This window comes from Ochlerotatus camptorhynchus, unplaced genomic scaffold, assembly GCF_037179485.1.
Source record: "Ochlerotatus camptorhynchus isolate MF236.1 unplaced genomic scaffold, CSIRO-AGI_Acam_v1.1 ptg000370l, whole genome shotgun sequence".
NCBI lineage: Eukaryota > Metazoa > Arthropoda > Insecta > Diptera > Culicidae > Ochlerotatus > Ochlerotatus camptorhynchus.
In genome coordinates this window covers 2,629,319-2,645,930 of record NW_027040858.1, presented here as the reverse complement: position 1 = coordinate 2,645,930, position 16,612 = coordinate 2,629,319, and the positions used below count along the sequence as shown (strand labels likewise).

The window sequence follows — 16,612 nt, the reverse complement described above, 5'->3', positions numbered from 1 at the left end:
TCATTGTTTTTTGTTTGGATATAAATCTTTTCAAATTGCCTAAAATTCGTCTAAACATGCCTACATAATATGTACATCACAATTTTCTCCCAACCGGAAACCGGTTTCTTTTTTTTATTTATTGTCATCGCCGTCGTTCGCCGCCGACACTGCAGTGAGTTACGCCCTTTTCTTAGTAGAAAACCTTCTTCAGCTGCTCGTACGCACTGTTGACGATACCCCAGCTGAAAAAGGCCCTAGTGCAGTTCATACTTACGCCCTTGTAGACGTTCCGCAGCTTACGATCGCGCTCGTTGTACACCTGTCGCAACGCCGCCAACATGCTTTCGCTCGGACCACCGACTCGGCTCTGCATCGTCACCTTCAGAACGTTGATCGGGTAGAACACCGAACTGATAAATGCCCCTATGCACGCGCCGGACACGAACTCCTGCGTACTCTGTCTGATCACTGTGTTCTGTGTGTGTGTGTGTGGGGGGAAGGAATGGGTTTTTGTTTTAACACAATCAGAGGTAGAGAGATTCTTAAAAAGCTATGCATAATTACCCGTTTCGGAAGCCGGACGTCCGCTTCCTCGCGTAGGACGAAGAACATCGCATTGGAGGGACCATTGCGCCACAGGATCGGCACCAAGCCACGGTACAGTTCCCTGAAGCCTTGCTCGATGATGATCAGGCTGGAAAATGATAGTGTACTCATTAATTCGTGGTGTAGATGCGATCGCGAGCAATTTTTCAAAAGGTCCTATACGCATTGATCGATAAGAACTCGATAAGAACCTCCGTTATCAATTTAAGTGTGGTAAAAATAGTGCGAAATCTGTTTGCATAGGTTATTAAAAGAGAAAGTCGATGAAGAGAATCTAGAATTATCATTAAATCAAAGGGGCTGTTCAACTACGTAGACAGTTTTTTGGGATTCTTGAAAAACCTCCCCCCCCCCCTCCCCTGCGCAGACAATTGTCCATACACAATTTTTAAAATTTGTAAAGGCCGTGGATACCAAAATGCAAAGTACCAAAATCGATGTGAGGTAGATGCGTTATATCGATAGTGAGCATGCATAAGGGCCTATACGCGATGATCAATTCTCTTCGTCGATTTTCTCTTTTGTTAAAAACTCGCTAGATTTAACGTTTCTCGGTTTGCTTTTGATAGCCAATACAACCTGTTACAACTCTGCATTGAACAAATTCTAGAAAATTGTTTCGCTTAGCTGTAGCAATGCAAAGAGAAAATCGATGAAGAGAATCGATCATCGCGTATTCGCCCTTATGCATGCTCACTGTCGATATATTGGATTTGCCAGTTACAGCATAGGGTAAAGTGGGGCAAGATGGGTTAGCTAGAACATTTATTAATTTATTTGTTTATCAAAATCAACAGGTGCAAACAGTGGCGTCCCGTAACCTCACTTTGTACCTGTGCACCAACTTTCAAAACCAGATTTAATGCCATATTCATACTCGAATCGGTTGAAAAATACACTTAATCTTCTAGTTTACTCGATATCTATAAGCAATGTTTTGAGAGTTGGTGCACAGGTAGATTGAGGTTAACGAAACGCCACTGGGTGCAATGCAACCACAATGATGGTATGCTTTTTTAGGCCAAGATTGGGGCTACATTGTGCCTGTTGATGTTGACAATAAAGTAGACAGTAGACAGTCATGTAGATGACTTATATTGCCCCACCTTACCCTAACTCTAGCTGCCAGAGCTTCAACACAGTTCCCATAGTTTTCTAAGGAAGCTTTCAAGACAATTCTGCGACTTTCAAGGAAATTCTGCGAACTATAGAGAACTTTAGCGAGCTATAGAAAAGCTTAGCAAACTCAAGAGAAGTTTAGCGAGCTACAGGGAACTGAAGTGAGCCGTAAGAAAATTCTGCAAACTTTAAAGACGTTCTGCGAACTTCAGTGAACATTTTCGAACTTTAGGAAAGTATTGTGAACTTCAGGGACATTTCGCAACCATCTGGAAAGTTCTACGAGCGTCAGAAACACTATGAACTTCAATGAAGTTTTGCGAACTCCAAAGAAGTTATGCAAACTCCAGTGAACTTCTACGAGCTTCAAAGAGGTTCTGAAAATTTAAGGGAATTGCTTCAAACTATGGGAACGTTTTGAATTTTTTCGGAAAATTCCATGAACCTGAGCTGAATTCTAAAATTCTGTTCTGTAGTGTTCTACAAACTTCAGGATATTTTTGCGAATTTCAAGGAAATTCTGCGAACTTGAGATTACTTCTACGAACACAAGTTCAACAATCTCCAGGAAATTTCTACGAACTTCATTGGAGATCTCCGAACTATAGGAAAATTTGATGAACTTCAATAAAGGTCTGTGAATCCCAGAAAATTCTTGCAAACTCCAGAGAAACAAAGCAGTTCAACAACTTTCAGAGACGGTCATTGAAAAATTCTGCAAAACTTCAAAGGTGCTATTCTATAATTTACTGTTATTGTTGTACAAAACTAAAATAACACTTGTTTACGGCATTATGCTAAACGACTGTTATCCCTGTTTTCTATGACATGAAGTGGGAGTTGTTACAAAGACGATCCGACGAGGCAGCTCGTAGAGGCTACATTCAAATTAAAATCCATGTTCATATTTTTTCCTGGATTTCGTTCTTCAAACTTTTCTGATGAGCTTAGAACATCTTTGAAGTCCGCAGTGTTGAATGACAACCGACCCCCCATTCTGCTGCGGACTGTACGGAGCAGTTGTCTCCATGCGAATTCCTTCAGTTCGACAAAACTTCCTGAACGAGTTGCTGGTATACTCCCCGCCATTGTCACACCGCAGCCTCGCCACCTTAGTACCGAAAAATGCCGTTACTTGCGCATAATACCGATCGAATTTCCCCTGAACCTCGTCTTTCGATGCCAGCAAATAGACCGCCGTGAAGTGACTATAATCATCCATAAACAAGACATAGAAACGTTTCCCGTTTCACGTGCTTGGAGTAAACGGTTCACACACGTCGGAGTGGATGACATCCAACGGCCGAGATGAACGCCGCTCTACCGTTTCTTCGAACGGCTGCCTCGTCTGCTTACCCTTTAAACATACTTTGCAAAGACATCGATTAGGCTAGTCCTGGATCATCGTAGCCATTTTGATCATCCCATGCTTCCAGAGGTTCTTCATGTTTGCTTCTTCTAAATAGCCGTACCTTCGATGCCACCATTCAAAAACTTCGTGCTTTGACGTCATAGCACTCGCACTCGACTCCACACCACCACGAAGGCAAATGTCCATTCGATCATTCTTCTCAATGGTCACTTTTCCTCCAGCAATCTTCACTGTCATTCCGCTGTTCTCAAGCCGACGTACGGAGAACAAATTGCACTGCAGCTCCGGTACGTACAGCACATCTTTCACCACGGATGGTTGCTTCTTTCCATCGATCCGCATATCGACCCTTTCGGTACCAGCAGATTCTGTCACAATAACCAGGCCAGATTTCGTCACAGCAATGGTAACTTTCCTCGTCAGCGGGTGTAGTTCTTCGAATAAATGCATGTTGCACCCGAATCCAGAAACCATTCTACTCGCATATTGGGCATCACAGTAGGCGTTGAAAAAGCACCGTTGACAGTAGCAGCGATGTACGACACCTCATTTTCACAACTGACATTTGCATATCCCTTCTGCTTTGCTCTCCCGTTCGCGCGGTCTGCTTTGTAGCAGGCGATGTGATTCCTGGTGCTTGGGTCGTGGACAGTGGCTGTACGTGCCACATGACAAACGATAGAGGTTTTTTAACCGAATTCAAACAGGATGTTGTTATTGAAGTGACCCTGGTGACGAAATCGGCTGGTTGCGGAAGCGGAGTGCTGTTTGGCGTAAATGGAGAAGGCAAGCGCATAGCGATTAAGCTGGATTACGTTTTGTTCGTTCCTGCATTGGAAGGCGGATTGATTTCTGTCCGCAAGCTTGCGCTGAAGGGGTTTGATGTCATCTTCAAAATGGACCACTGTGAAGTCAAGTCTGCTGATGGTGTTGTCGTGGCAGTAGGCGAAACGCATGGCAATCAATATGTGCTCAAGATAGCGGAATCGAGTATGGTTGCGACTGGAAACCATACTGCGCAGTGTCAACATACTTGGCATAGGAGAGTCGGACATCGGGACATGGATGCTGTGAGCGCTATTCAATCGAAGGGATTGGCGGAAGGTTTGAACATCAAGAATTGCGGTGAACGGATTATCTGTGAGTGTTGCCTTAAGGGGAAGCTAGCTCGTAGCCCGTTTCCGCAGGTTACTGAGAAGAAATCGAAGCAACCGCTCGACATTGTCCATACGGATCTCTGCGGCCCTATGGAGAACGCGACACCGAGCGGTAATAAGTATTTTATGACCATGATCGACGATCATAGTCGTTTCTGTGTGGTGTTTCTGCTTAAGTCTAAAGGTGAAGCGGCTAGCAAGATCGAGGAGTATGTTCGCTGGACGGAGAATATTTTTGGACGGAAGGTTCGCATTGTGCGGTCGGACGGCGGCGGAGAATATATTGCCGAGAGTCTGCAGGAATTTTACAAGGCCGAGGGTATTCATGCACAGTTTTCAACTCCCTACTCGCCGCAATCCAATGGCGTAGCGGAGAGGAAGAACAGGGCTTTGCAGGAGATGGCGAATTGTATGCTGCTGGATGCGAGACTCCCAAAGCGATACTGGGGAGAAGCTGTTCTGACGGCTGCCTTCATTCAGAATCGACTGCCATCAAGAGCGATCGATCGAACGCCGTTTGAATCGTGGACTGGACTGAAGCCGGATCTCTCTCGGCTTCGTGTATTCAGCTGTGAAGCATACGTTCATATTCCCAAGTCAAGAGGAAGAAGTTTGACGCAAAATCGTAGGTTATTCGGAAAGCCACAAGGGCTACCGATTCGTGGACTGAGACCGACCGAGTTACCGTGAGTCGGGATGCACGGTTCATAGAGCTGGGGAACGGATCACAACAGGAGGAGGAACGAGTGAAGCAACCGGAAGAGCCTGTGGATCAAGGTGCAGCTGAGATAGAAAAGCCAGTGGAAGCGGATTGTGAAAATGAAGTGATCATTGGACAAAGCGCGGGTAGTGAAGTGGCAGAAGAGCCTGAAGATCCCGAGTCAGTATATGAAGATGCAGATGCGCATGAACTCCAGGAAGAAGAAGAGGATGACTTTTACGGTTTCGAAGAAGTGGAAACGTGGCCTCTGAGAAGAGAAGATCGGCGCAACCGGGGAGTTTTGCCTCCCAGATTTGGTGATTACGTTGTGGGGCAAGTCTCTCACGAAGAAGAACTCAGTGATTACCGTGAAGCGATGCGCATTCCGGAGTGGCGAGCAGCTATGCGTGAAGAAATAGAGGCGCACAAGGTGAATACGACCTGGAATCTTGTGAAACTGCCTGCCGGGAGAAAGATCAAAGGAACGAGACTGGCGAAGTAGTTAAGCACAAGGCACGGATCGTGGCACAAGGCTACACGCAAACGTTCGGAGTGGACTCTTCGGAAGTATACGCTCCAGTAACCCGACAGTCGACGCTGAGGGCGATGCTTGCAGTGGCCGGAAAGAAAGAGTTGCTGTTGAAACAGTACGACGTCAAGACGGCGTACCTCAACGGGACTATCGACGAGGAGCTGTACATGCGACAGCCTCCAGGATTTGAGACAACTGAACGAGAAATGGTGTGTAAATTACAAAAGAGCATCTACGGTTTGAGATAATCCACTCGATGCTGGAATAAGGCGTTGCATACCGCGTTGGTAGAACTTGGATTCGTGCAGTGCAACTCCGATCCCTGTCTGTACGTTCGTCGTTCAGATCGAGCAACCGTCTACTTACTCGTTTATGTGGACGACCTGCTGATGGGATGCACGGATGAAGCGGAAATGGACGAAATCTACCGACGACTACGAGAAAAGTTCAATATTACGTCGCTCGGAGCTGTTCGACATTTCTTAGACTACGAAATTGGACGAGATGGAAAGTATTTTTCATTGCGACTGACTGCATACATCGACTGTTTGATCAAGAGGTTCGGAATGGAGGATGCACATCCAGTGCGTACACCTATTGATCCGGGATATACGACCTTGAACGAGGAGAGCAAGCCGTTTTCCAACAAGACTATCTACCGTAGCTTGATAGGGGCGCTGCTCTACCTGGCGGTGAACGCTAGACCTGACCTGTCGATTAGCGTCGGACTGCTCGGAAGAAAGGTGAGTGACCCGAATCAGAGCGATTTGAGTGCGGCGAAGCGTGTGTTGCAGTACGTGAAGACAACGAAGGAGTATAAGCTGACGTTTGGTCCAGGCGATGGTTGGCACTTGATTGGCTATTCCGACTCGGACTGGGCTGGAGATAAGCGTACCAGGCGTTCTACATCCGGGTACGTGTTCTTTTATGGCGGAGGACCGATTTGCTGGATTAGCAAGGGTCAGGACTGCGTTGCCTTATCGTCACTCGAGGCAGAGTACAACGCGCTTACGGTGACTTGCCAAGAAGCCGTATGGCTGCGACGTTTGCTGGACGATTTGGACGAACGCCAAACCGGCGGGACTACAATTTATGAAGACAATCAAGGATGTTTGTCTTTTGCTAAGGCAGAACGTGTCAGTGGCCGCGTCAAGCACATTGATACAAAGAGCCACTACGTTGGTGAACTTTGTGAGCGGAAGATAGTTCAGCTAATCTACTGTCCTACTGTTGAGATGGTGGCAGACGCTTTAACGAAGCCTCTTGGTCCGTCATTGCTGCTGAAGTTTGTAGAAAGAGTAGGGCTATCGACTTAATGAACTAGTAACGAGGTTGGTAGTCATTCAGGAGGACTGTAGGAGTGGAACGACAACCCTATCAACCTAGTAATCTTCCAACACTGTATGAACATTTTTATACCGCACATGTTGCGTGCTTGTTTTCTTTTGTATTTTGCATTCGCACGAGTTGTGCCCTCAATTTCTCAACCCAAGTGTTAACAAGAGAAGCTCGAAATAAAACCATTCTTTATTCTTTCACTAAGTTTCGCGTTATTCGTTTTCTAGTGGCTTTTTCTCATTTGTCCAAGTTCCCACGGACTCTGCGGGTGGATTCGATTCATCATTCTTGACGTACTCCAGGGTCAACTGGTGAGGTTGGATAGTTTCCAAAGCCGTGATTAACGCAACATAGGACTTTGGTAGCGCTAACGTCCTTCGTTTTCACCCCGGCAGCCTTCATCTCAAACAGCACTTTCTCAAACTGCAGCAGGAATGCCTTCACGTTTTCTCCTTCTTTTAGACGCAGCTCCTGGAACTGTTTCTTCAAGTACAGCTTCCCGGCGATCCCAACCCGCTCGAACGCGTTCTTCAAAGCGTCTCAAGCTTCCTTTACCGTCCGTTTGTCCTTCACATAGTCCAGTTCTTCTTCTTCTTCGCATTTCAAGCTTATTGCATATCGCATATTAGCTTATTTCGTGCTCTCAACTTAGTGTTCTAGATGCACTTCCACAGTTATTAATTGAGAGCTTTCGATGCCTGTACCACTTTTTCATTAGTATAATTGTGTGGCAAGTCCAATCATACTTCTATGCCCAGGGAAGTCGAGAAATTTTCCAACCCGAAAAATTCCTAGACCGAACCGGGAATGGGCTTGCGTTGTAGCTGCACCTTTACCGAATGAGCTAAGGAAGGCCCGTAGTCCAGTTGGTCCTCTGCTATTCGGTTGATGAGCAAATTTTTGCACTTCCGGTCTCTGGCCATGCGTTCTTCGAGTTTCTTCTTCTTCTCCGTCTTGACTGCCGCTGTGTCCGCTTGGAGCTCCCTCGCGTACTCCTCGTCTTCGATGGCCTTCTCCAGACAGTCCAACAAATCTTTGTCCTCTATTAAAACCTCAACTGGGAACTTCCGGTTTCCGAAGTTGGTTCCATCGAACAGCCACAACTTTTCTTTACCCATTTCCGCGAACAAACGAAACGAAACTTTTCAAATTTTTCATCTAATGTGCTGGGCCCATAGCCTAATAAAATAGGCAGAGCAAAGTTAAAGCGTCGTTATTGAACGATAGCTTGGGTAAAAGAGAACAATAAATTCATAATTCCAGAACAACATGTGAAAAGGGCATACAAGCTTTTTGTAAACAAACCTTCTTATGCCCTTTTCTCGCCACCCATATGACACCAACGCAAACCTTTAACATCACCGGGTAGGGGACACTTTCCCGTTCCCGATGATATTCCTGGTTTCCGTGGGCGCCCTTTTCACATGTGGCTCTTGAATTAGAAGAAGGCAAGGCCTACCACGATCTTTATATCTAGATTGTTATGTTGCTATGCAACGCATCGGTCGGTTGTCATCCAGCACGCAGAACGTCTCTGAATTTCGCATTTTTTTTTCTCCAGAAATTCGCAAATATTTCTTAAAGTTCACAGTACTTCCCTAATGTTATTAAATTTTCCATGTGATTCCCAGAGCGTCCTTAAAGTTTGCAGAACTATCCTGACGTTTGAATAACTTTTCTTATTTGTGTAGCACTTTTCTGAATTTTGCAGAGCTACATATATTTTTTCAAGAGTTCATAGAACTCTCTTGAAATTCGATGAACTTACCAGAAGGTTATTGAACTTCCCTGTAGCTTGGAAAACTTTCCTGAAGTTGGTAGAATTTCTCAGAACGTAAAAGTATTTATCTGAAGTTCGGTCTACAAACTCCATGATGGCACACTTGCCTCTACATTCCCTTTCAAATTTCAAGTTTGAAAAGAACAAAATTACAATCAAAACTATTAAAAGACAAGTTAAAGTTTGTTTAAAATTTGAACTTATGCTTAGAAGATGTATTGATGTATATAGAAATACTCAGAGGGAGAGATAGGCGGAGATAATGTTTTGAGCCAAATGAACTGTCAAAATCTGAGCCAATCGAACATTCATATTAGAATTTTTCCGAGGATTTCTTATTCTTACTAGATTAATTCAACTAGTTTTTTTTTAATCAAAAACAATATTCTAACTCTGTTGATTAATTGATCTTAGTTGGTTAACTAATAGCACCAAGAAATGTGCAAAATATTGCGATGCACTCAATTATTATTTTGCACATAAATCAAATCAAAAGTAAAAGTCATGTGAAATGCTAGTTTGTAGCAAGGATTGCAAGATAATTTAGGTACAAATCCCTGCTGCCGAATTGTATTTTGTTTTCTCCGCCTATCTCTCCCTCTGAGTATTTCTAGATGTATAGTTATTTTCAGCCTAGATTTTAGACTTGAACCATGTATATTAAAAAAAAATATTTTAATTAAGTAATTATATAGATCTAATTGAACCTGTATGGTTTGAATAATCTGAAGATATTATTTATGTCTATTTTATGTAGGGGAAACAGGGACATAGTGAAGAGGTGGGACATAGTGAAGAGGTGGGACATAGTGAGCTTCCTGTGCTTTAGTCTTGGATTTCTCTTGGTTCGAAACAAATTAATTGGTAATTAATCATTGCAATGATGATATTGAATCTACTACCAGTTAACATGTTTCGAACAATTAGAGGTTCGGGGTTGTAGAGAGTGATGCTCATTATGACCCACCTGTTTACTATGTCCCTCTTACCCGCACCTTAAGTTTGAACAGAAATGCTGCTATTTTCAGAAGTTATTATTTTTCAACAACAATAAAGGCCCAAGCGCAATGACGGAGGAAGCGGAACGGCAACGGCAGCGGAAAAGCCCGATCTGAGTAAGCCTACTTGTCGGATTGAAAACTAGTTAGATCCAAATCGACTTCGGTTAGGCATCTTGATGTCATTAGTGACAACTGTCAAACTTTCCGTTTCCGTTCCGCTTCCGCCCACATTGCGTTTGGGCCTTAAATATCTACTACAGTAAGAGTCCGATTTTGGCAACAAATATTCTTGACTTTTTAGCTTAAACCAGCTTGCAATTACAGGGCTGTTACAAGATTTTCTAAATTTGATCCGCGAAATCCGCGATTTCTCAAAAGAAATCCGCGACTTCAAATACTAATCCGCGACAAAAAAAAAACTGTTTTCATTGCCTAAAAATAGCATTTGTATACTACTACATGGCATTTCAAGCTTAATACTTATAGCATATTAGATTTTTGCCTGCTCTCAACCTAGTGTTCTTTGAAGTACTTTCACATTTTAATTGAGAGCTTTCTATGCCTGTACCATCCTATGCCCAAGAAAGTAGAAAAATTTTCCAACTCTAAAAATTAATAGACCGGACGGGAATCGAACTCAGTCGCCTCCAGGTTGAACTTGCAATTATCATCAATTTAACAAATATTTACAAACGATAATATCACTGCCGGATGGTGGGAGTTCACGCCGGTGACGTATACCGAGTCGTGATGGCGAAGATCAGAGGTCCAACGATGCCCGCTAAAATGTGCCCAGAGAAGCTGAAAGTCATCGTGGAAGGACTTTTCCCGAAGCACGACCAAACGACCTGGCCACCTACATCGTATGGAAAGACAGAAGGAGAGGAACCAATAAGGAACTCGTAGCAGTGGCCAAAGGATTGAAGGTGAAGAAAGCTCCCGGTCCGGATGGAATGTGACATGTTCAGAATGGTGCTGCAGAAATGCCTGAACGAGGGTCACTTCCCTGACAGGTGAAAGATACAGAAGCTAGTGTTGCTGTCGAAAACAGGAAAACTGCCGGGGGATCCAGTATCGTACAGGCCCATATGCTCGATACACTCGGTAAACTCTTGGTTCGGATTCCGGAAAGGGAGATCAACGGTGAATGCAATTCGGACAGTGGTCGAGAGAGCAGAGAAGGCGTTCAAACAGACGCGGAGAGGAGATCGATATTGCGCCGTGATAACGACCGACGTCAAGAATGCGTTCAACAGCGCCAGGGTTATTTCCAGAACCGGGTACTGGTCTACGAGACAGACATGGGACAGAGATCGATTATGATCACAGCGGGAGTTCCACAAGGTTCCAACGCTCAGGAACGGGATGTACAACTGCGTGCTAACGCTCAAGCTGCCCAAAGGAGTTTAGATCGTTGGCTTTGCGGACGACGTCGTCAGGCGAGACGCTGAAAGAGGTGGAAGTGTTGGCAACCGAGGCAATCGACATGCTTGGTAACTGGATGCAAGGAGCGAAGCTGCAGATAGCCCACCACAAAACGGAAGTACTGTTGGTCAGTAACTGTAAAGCGGTACAACGAGCAGAAATCACCGTCGGGGAGCACGCTATAGCCTCGATGCGCGTGTTGAAATACCTGGGAGTGATGATCGATGACCGGCTAAACTTCAACAGCCACGTCAAATATGCCTGTGAGAAGGCTTCGACGACCATCAACGCGATAGCTAGAATCATGCCTAACAACGTTGATCCCAGCAGTAGCAAGAGGCGTCTTCTGGCCAGTGTGTCGTCGTCGATACTGAGGTATGGAGGTCCAGCCTGGGTTGCAGCGCTGGAAACGAAGCAGAACCAAAGGAAACCGAGCAGTACGTTCCGGCTCATGTCCATGCGAGTCTTGAGTGCGTACAGAACCATCTCGTCGGAAGCAGTATGCGTTATCGCCGGAATGATGCCTATCGGCATCACCATGGCGGAGGACAGCGCGTGCTACAGGCGGAGAGAAGCCGGAAGAGTACGGAAAGTTGTGAGAGTGGAGTCGTTGGCTAAGTGGCAACAGGAGTGGAACACGGCGGAGAACGGAAGATGGACACATCGTCTAATACCAATTCTTTCGACCTGGGTTAACAGAACACACGGAGAAGTCAACTTCCACCTAACGCAGTTCCTGTCTGGCCACGGCTGCTTGAGGAAATACCTGCATCGCTTCGGACACGCAGCGTCACCCCTTTGTCCGGAGTGTGGCAACGTCGATAAAACGCCGGAGCATGTGGTCTTCGACTGTCCAAGGTTCGAGACAGTGCGAAGGGAGATGCCCGGCCTTAACGTGGAGAATGTCGTCGTTGAAATGTCGTGACGTTTGACTACACTGAGGCAAAGGAACGTGAGAATTCCATAAGAACCACTTATGAATTTTCGACAAGAGAATTTCTTATGAAAATCATAAGTTTGGCTTAAGAAACATAATTCACAAGTTCAAAAAATAAGTAATGTCAAATTTAGCATACCGGTATTGATCTCTGAGCATTCAGATTATTGGCTACGTGATTTGCTCTCATGTCTATCAACGCTTGGAATATGTATTAGGTTAAAGGCGTATTTGTGTTTGTGTGTTTTGGACTTCGATATTTCCACGAAACGAGATTTACGTGATTTACAGGTACGCAAAAAATCAATATGGCGTTAACGAGCGTGGTGGAAGAACTCCTCAAAGATTCAAAATTTCTCAGCAGTTGGACGGTAATTAGATTCTTTTACATTAATTTATTTATGATTATATGTAGCCTTTTTCTAGTTTTATAATTTCAGACGGTGGCATCAGCATTTCGAGTCTGCACGCAGAGAAATGATTTTTAAATTCAAATGGATATGCTTTTGACTCCGGGCCTAATATGTTTTTCGTATTGATTCAAATACATTATTCAATTAATTCAACGAAAAATATTTTTGAATCAACAAACCGGTTGTAGAGTCGATAATCCGTTCTTTGATTAAAATATATGTTCTGTTGGAATAGTGATACAATATTTTTGAATCAATAACAAAATACATTAGGCCTTGAAACAAAAATTAATTTTTCTGCCTGTGCAAACAGGTGTTAATATTTTGTCTGAAATTAAAAAAAAACACTCATACACGTTTCTACCTTATAATAATCAATTAGTCAATATTTTACAATTTTATGAGTAGAATAAGTATTAATTTAAAAACGTGAAATAAGATAAATATCTTCCCGATAAAATTGCATAATATTGACTGCCTCTATATATACTTCCCATTATTCTCATTAAGAATTCACGTACAAATTACATGAAAAGGATTTTAAACAAAACGGAATGTCACGTAAAACTTACCAGATATTCAGTAGTTTTCACTCCGATTTCACGTTAGCAGTACGTGGAAATCAGGTGTTATTTAAAGGGTGTCCACGATGAAATTGCCACACTATGAAATTGCTCTAACTTTTTAACCGTTGGGTAGAATTTAAAGAAAATTTGGGTGGATTTAGTTCATAGTGCATTATTTACATCCTGCAAGTTTTAAAGTCCTGTGATCAAAACTCGCGGAAATTGAGTCGAAAGAACAGCTCGTGCGTGATAAAATCTTCCGCATTCATCACGAGAACAAGGATCTCTCGCATCGTTCCATCGCTAAAACGTTGGGAATCGCGAATTCCACGGTGTCGCGAGTGATTAAGCGGTTCGAGGAACGGTTGACCACCGATCGGAAGCCCAGAAGTGAAGGAAAAAGTATTCCGTACAACACCAAAAATCACAACCTTCAACCGAAATCCGAACGCCTCCGTTAGGGATGTGGCTAAGAAGCTGCACCTAAGCCGAAGTTTTGTCCAGAAGGCCAAAACTAAGGCTGGGCTTCGAACGTTCAAGGTACAAAAGGCCCCTAATCGCGACGAGAAGCAGAACAAGTCCGCCAAAACCCGTGCCAGGAAGTTGTACCTCAACATGCTGACGAAAGTTGAATGCTGCATCATGGACGACGAAACATATGTGAAGGCCGACTTCAAACAGATCCCCGGCAACCTGTTTTTCACGGCCAAGGATAAGTTCAGCGTTCCGGAGCATGTCCGCACTCAGAAGATGTCCAAATTTGCGAAGAAATTCCTGGTTTGGCAAGCCATCTGCACGTGCGGGAAGCGGAGTGCACCTTTCGTGACCCAGGACACGATGAACGGACAGATGTACATAAAAGAGTGCCTCCAGAAGCGGCTGCTTCCTCTCCTGAAGGCCCACAACGTCCCAACAATCTTCTGGCCGGATTTGACCTCATGCCACTACTCCAAGGACGTGCTGAAGTGGTATGCGGACAATAAGGTCAATTTCGTGCCGAAAATGTTCAACCCTCCCAACACTCCGGAGCTCCACCCCATCGAGAAGTACTGGGCGATTATGAAGCAGCACCTTCTTAAACGACCTAAGGTAGTGAAGACAGTCGAGGAACTGAAGAAAGTATGGGTTTACATGCAAAAAACGGTTGATTCACAGGTTGTGCAGAATCTTATGGCCGGGGTTAAGGCCAAGGTGCGGGCATTTGCGTATGGACTGTAAATAAAATACGAGTAAAATGGTAAAATGAAGTTTAATAGTTATTTCTCAATCCCTGAAAATTTGATGGCAATCGGATGAAAACTCGAATTTTGCGAATCAATTTTGTGTGTGGCAATTTCATCGTGGACACCCTTCACCTGACTAATCACGTAGATAATAGAAGCTTAATTTTGATCGGCTACGTGCAATTCCGGTAAAAGTTACGTGAAAAATATACGAAAACCACCTATGATTTCACGTCAATCGGAAGTGAATATTTTTCAGAGTGTACGAGTAAAAGTCGAGAAATTTGTCTACCCGAAAAATTCCTATACCGGACCGGAAATCAAACCTAGCCACCTCCAGCATGGTCTTGCTTTATATAGCTGCGCCTTTACCGACCAAGCTCGTACGCGTCGTGTGGGATGCCGCAACGACTGTGCAAGCAGTATCCCTAAGTCTGCAGCTGTTGAAAGGGCCCGATATGCTCGTCGAACCCCTAATAACCCGATAGTGACTGGGTAGCTTGGTTCTAGTTAAAGTATTCAAGCCTTTCAAAAATCCTAGTATTACCTGCTGCTCAGCGATTTCTCAATAGAGAAGAACCATATTTTTCCCATGAAAAATAAAACAGTTTAGCACGCAAGTCTTTAGAAAGCCCTTGAGCGTCTCACCACAAATCCAATCGAACCTAAAACCACCTGACCGACACTCGCCTGCTCAGCGTTTTCGGTTGCAACATGATCCCTTCTGAAATTCAATGTGCAAATTTGCTCCTACTTACCGAAACGCGTGGTGAGTATTCCTGTACTTCTGATGGTAGGTGGCATCGGCCAGCAGCGTTTGGACCCGTTCGAACGGCATCAGCACCGCTTCCACCGTCCCCGCCGCAATGCCGGCGATCGACTTTGCCGCGTACTGATTCACCCCGCAGTAGTCCACCAGTGGCCTTCGCGTTCCGTCGTACACTCCGAACATCAGCGACAGCGAGATGGTTTTCTGCGCTAGAGGGGGGAAAATTCCCCGGTACAAAAAGGTGATTCCTTCGCTTCGAATCTGCCCGAAAGCCTGATTCAGGTGCACACCGTGCAGCATCTGTCGGAAGATCATCTTGTAGATGGGATATGTTACGGTGATGTTGACGAAAGCTGCTCCCCAGCCGCAGGCAAATTCGCGCCAACACATCAGCCCGGAGCTCCCCCGGGCATTGTCCAGCTCCGTACCGGCCCGTACAACGGCCATCGCTTGGGCGGTCGTTTCGCTTGATGAAGGAATTTTGCGCCTATATTCGATTTCTGTTTCCCCGTGTTAGGTGGATTCTCCCTTCGCAACCAGCTGAAGTGTGGTTGAATAATTTTAGAACCAGATCGCTGGTCACCGCCGTCGCGTGTCTGCCAAATCTCTATACGGTTCGAGGCGTTTCAGCCAAAATCAACATACCAATCCGTAACGTAAACGTTGCTCACTCGTTTGTTTCCGCTGGTGCAATGTTCTCATCGTTTCATCCGGATCTCGCACCTGTGGTTCAACTGCGCTCATAGCCGAATCGATTCAACGCCAGCACCGACTCGCTCTACTCGAATCGCAGCTTGGAACATTTAGCCTGCCCACTTCCAATCAACAATACTTCATCTATACAGAATAGAACCCCGCTCCTCTCGTTATGTAACACACGATGTGGTAATTCCTTTTCACAAACACGCACGATTCACTCACTCAGACCAACCGCTACTAGTAACTATGTAGCTAAAAAATAATCACGTTCTATTCATGTCACATCGGTCTGCGGAATGCGGGGGTGGAGATGCTTTGTTTACTTCATTGTTCAGCTGTTTCAATAGGCCAGCGCAAAAAAGCAATATTACGTGCGGGCATCCGACCAACGGCTTCTGGTGATTCTGCTGCTGAGCTGCTGCGCCTGTTGAACTTCCTGTTGTTTTTTTGTGTTGTCCGAAGAGATTCCACCAATTTCGGTTATTCGATAGACTTCTTGCACCCCGAGCTGCAAGGTGCGGGGGCCTGTCGCGTTCTATCAATAGGAATGTAGAAATACGATAAATTTAGCACTGTGTCGTTAGTTTTCGCAAATTAATGAGCTTTTACTTCTAATTTTCCCTGCCAAAAGCAGCTGTTTCGATTTGACTTGACGTATCACAAGGGCAGGGTCGAACTATTTCAGTATGTTTGACGGGGAGCTCCATGGGTCTTCGAAAATAGAGCAGTGCCCGCAATGAGAGTACAGACATCACCCGCTGGTTGGATGCAACCACATGCGGGAGAAATAATCATAAAATTAAAGTGCTTTGCTTTGGTTTATACCCTAATAAAAATAACCATATCAGGCATAACATTTGATAACGGCACAAACGAGGGCACAAAAGCATTTGTAAACAAACTTTCTAAGGCCCTTTACACGCGAACCAAAGTACGCCCATGCAAACCAACAACATCATCGGATAGGGGCAAATATCACCTTTCCGAAAGTGG

The 16,612-nt window shown here is 44.7% G+C and overlaps 1 protein-coding gene across 1 annotated transcript; it reads right to left on the bottom strand.

Annotated features, from left to right (window-relative positions):
* Positions 1-104: 104 nt before the first annotated feature.
* LOC135710105 (mitochondrial nicotinamide adenine dinucleotide transporter SLC25A51) lies at positions 105-16,189 on the bottom strand. The gene is made up of 3 exons (XM_065232592.1): positions 14,910-16,189; positions 547-676; positions 105-457 (listed from the first exon to the last, which is right to left on the bottom strand). Exons 1-3 carry the CDS (start codon positions 15,365-15,367, stop codon positions 173-175), a joined length of 873 nt encoding a protein of 290 aa, XP_065088664.1. The 5' UTR covers positions 15,368-16,189; the 3' UTR covers positions 105-172.
* Between the last annotated feature and the right edge of the window lie 423 nt (positions 16,190-16,612).

What these genes read in the sequence shown, in the direction of transcription:
- LOC135710105 (XM_065232592.1), bottom strand. Translation starts at nt 15,367, where the DNA reads ATGGCCGTTGTACGGGCCGGTACGGAGCTGGACAATGCCCGGGGGAGC. An exon ending in AATACTCACCACGCGTTTCG is followed by an intron (nt 677 to 14,909) that starts GTAAGTAGGAGC and finishes ATCATTTTCCAG; the next exon opens with CCTGATCATCATCGAGCAAG. An exon ending in ACGTCCGGCTTCCGAAACGG is followed by an intron (nt 458 to 546) that starts GTAATTATGCAT and finishes ACACACACACAG; the next exon opens with AACACAGTGATCAGACAGAG.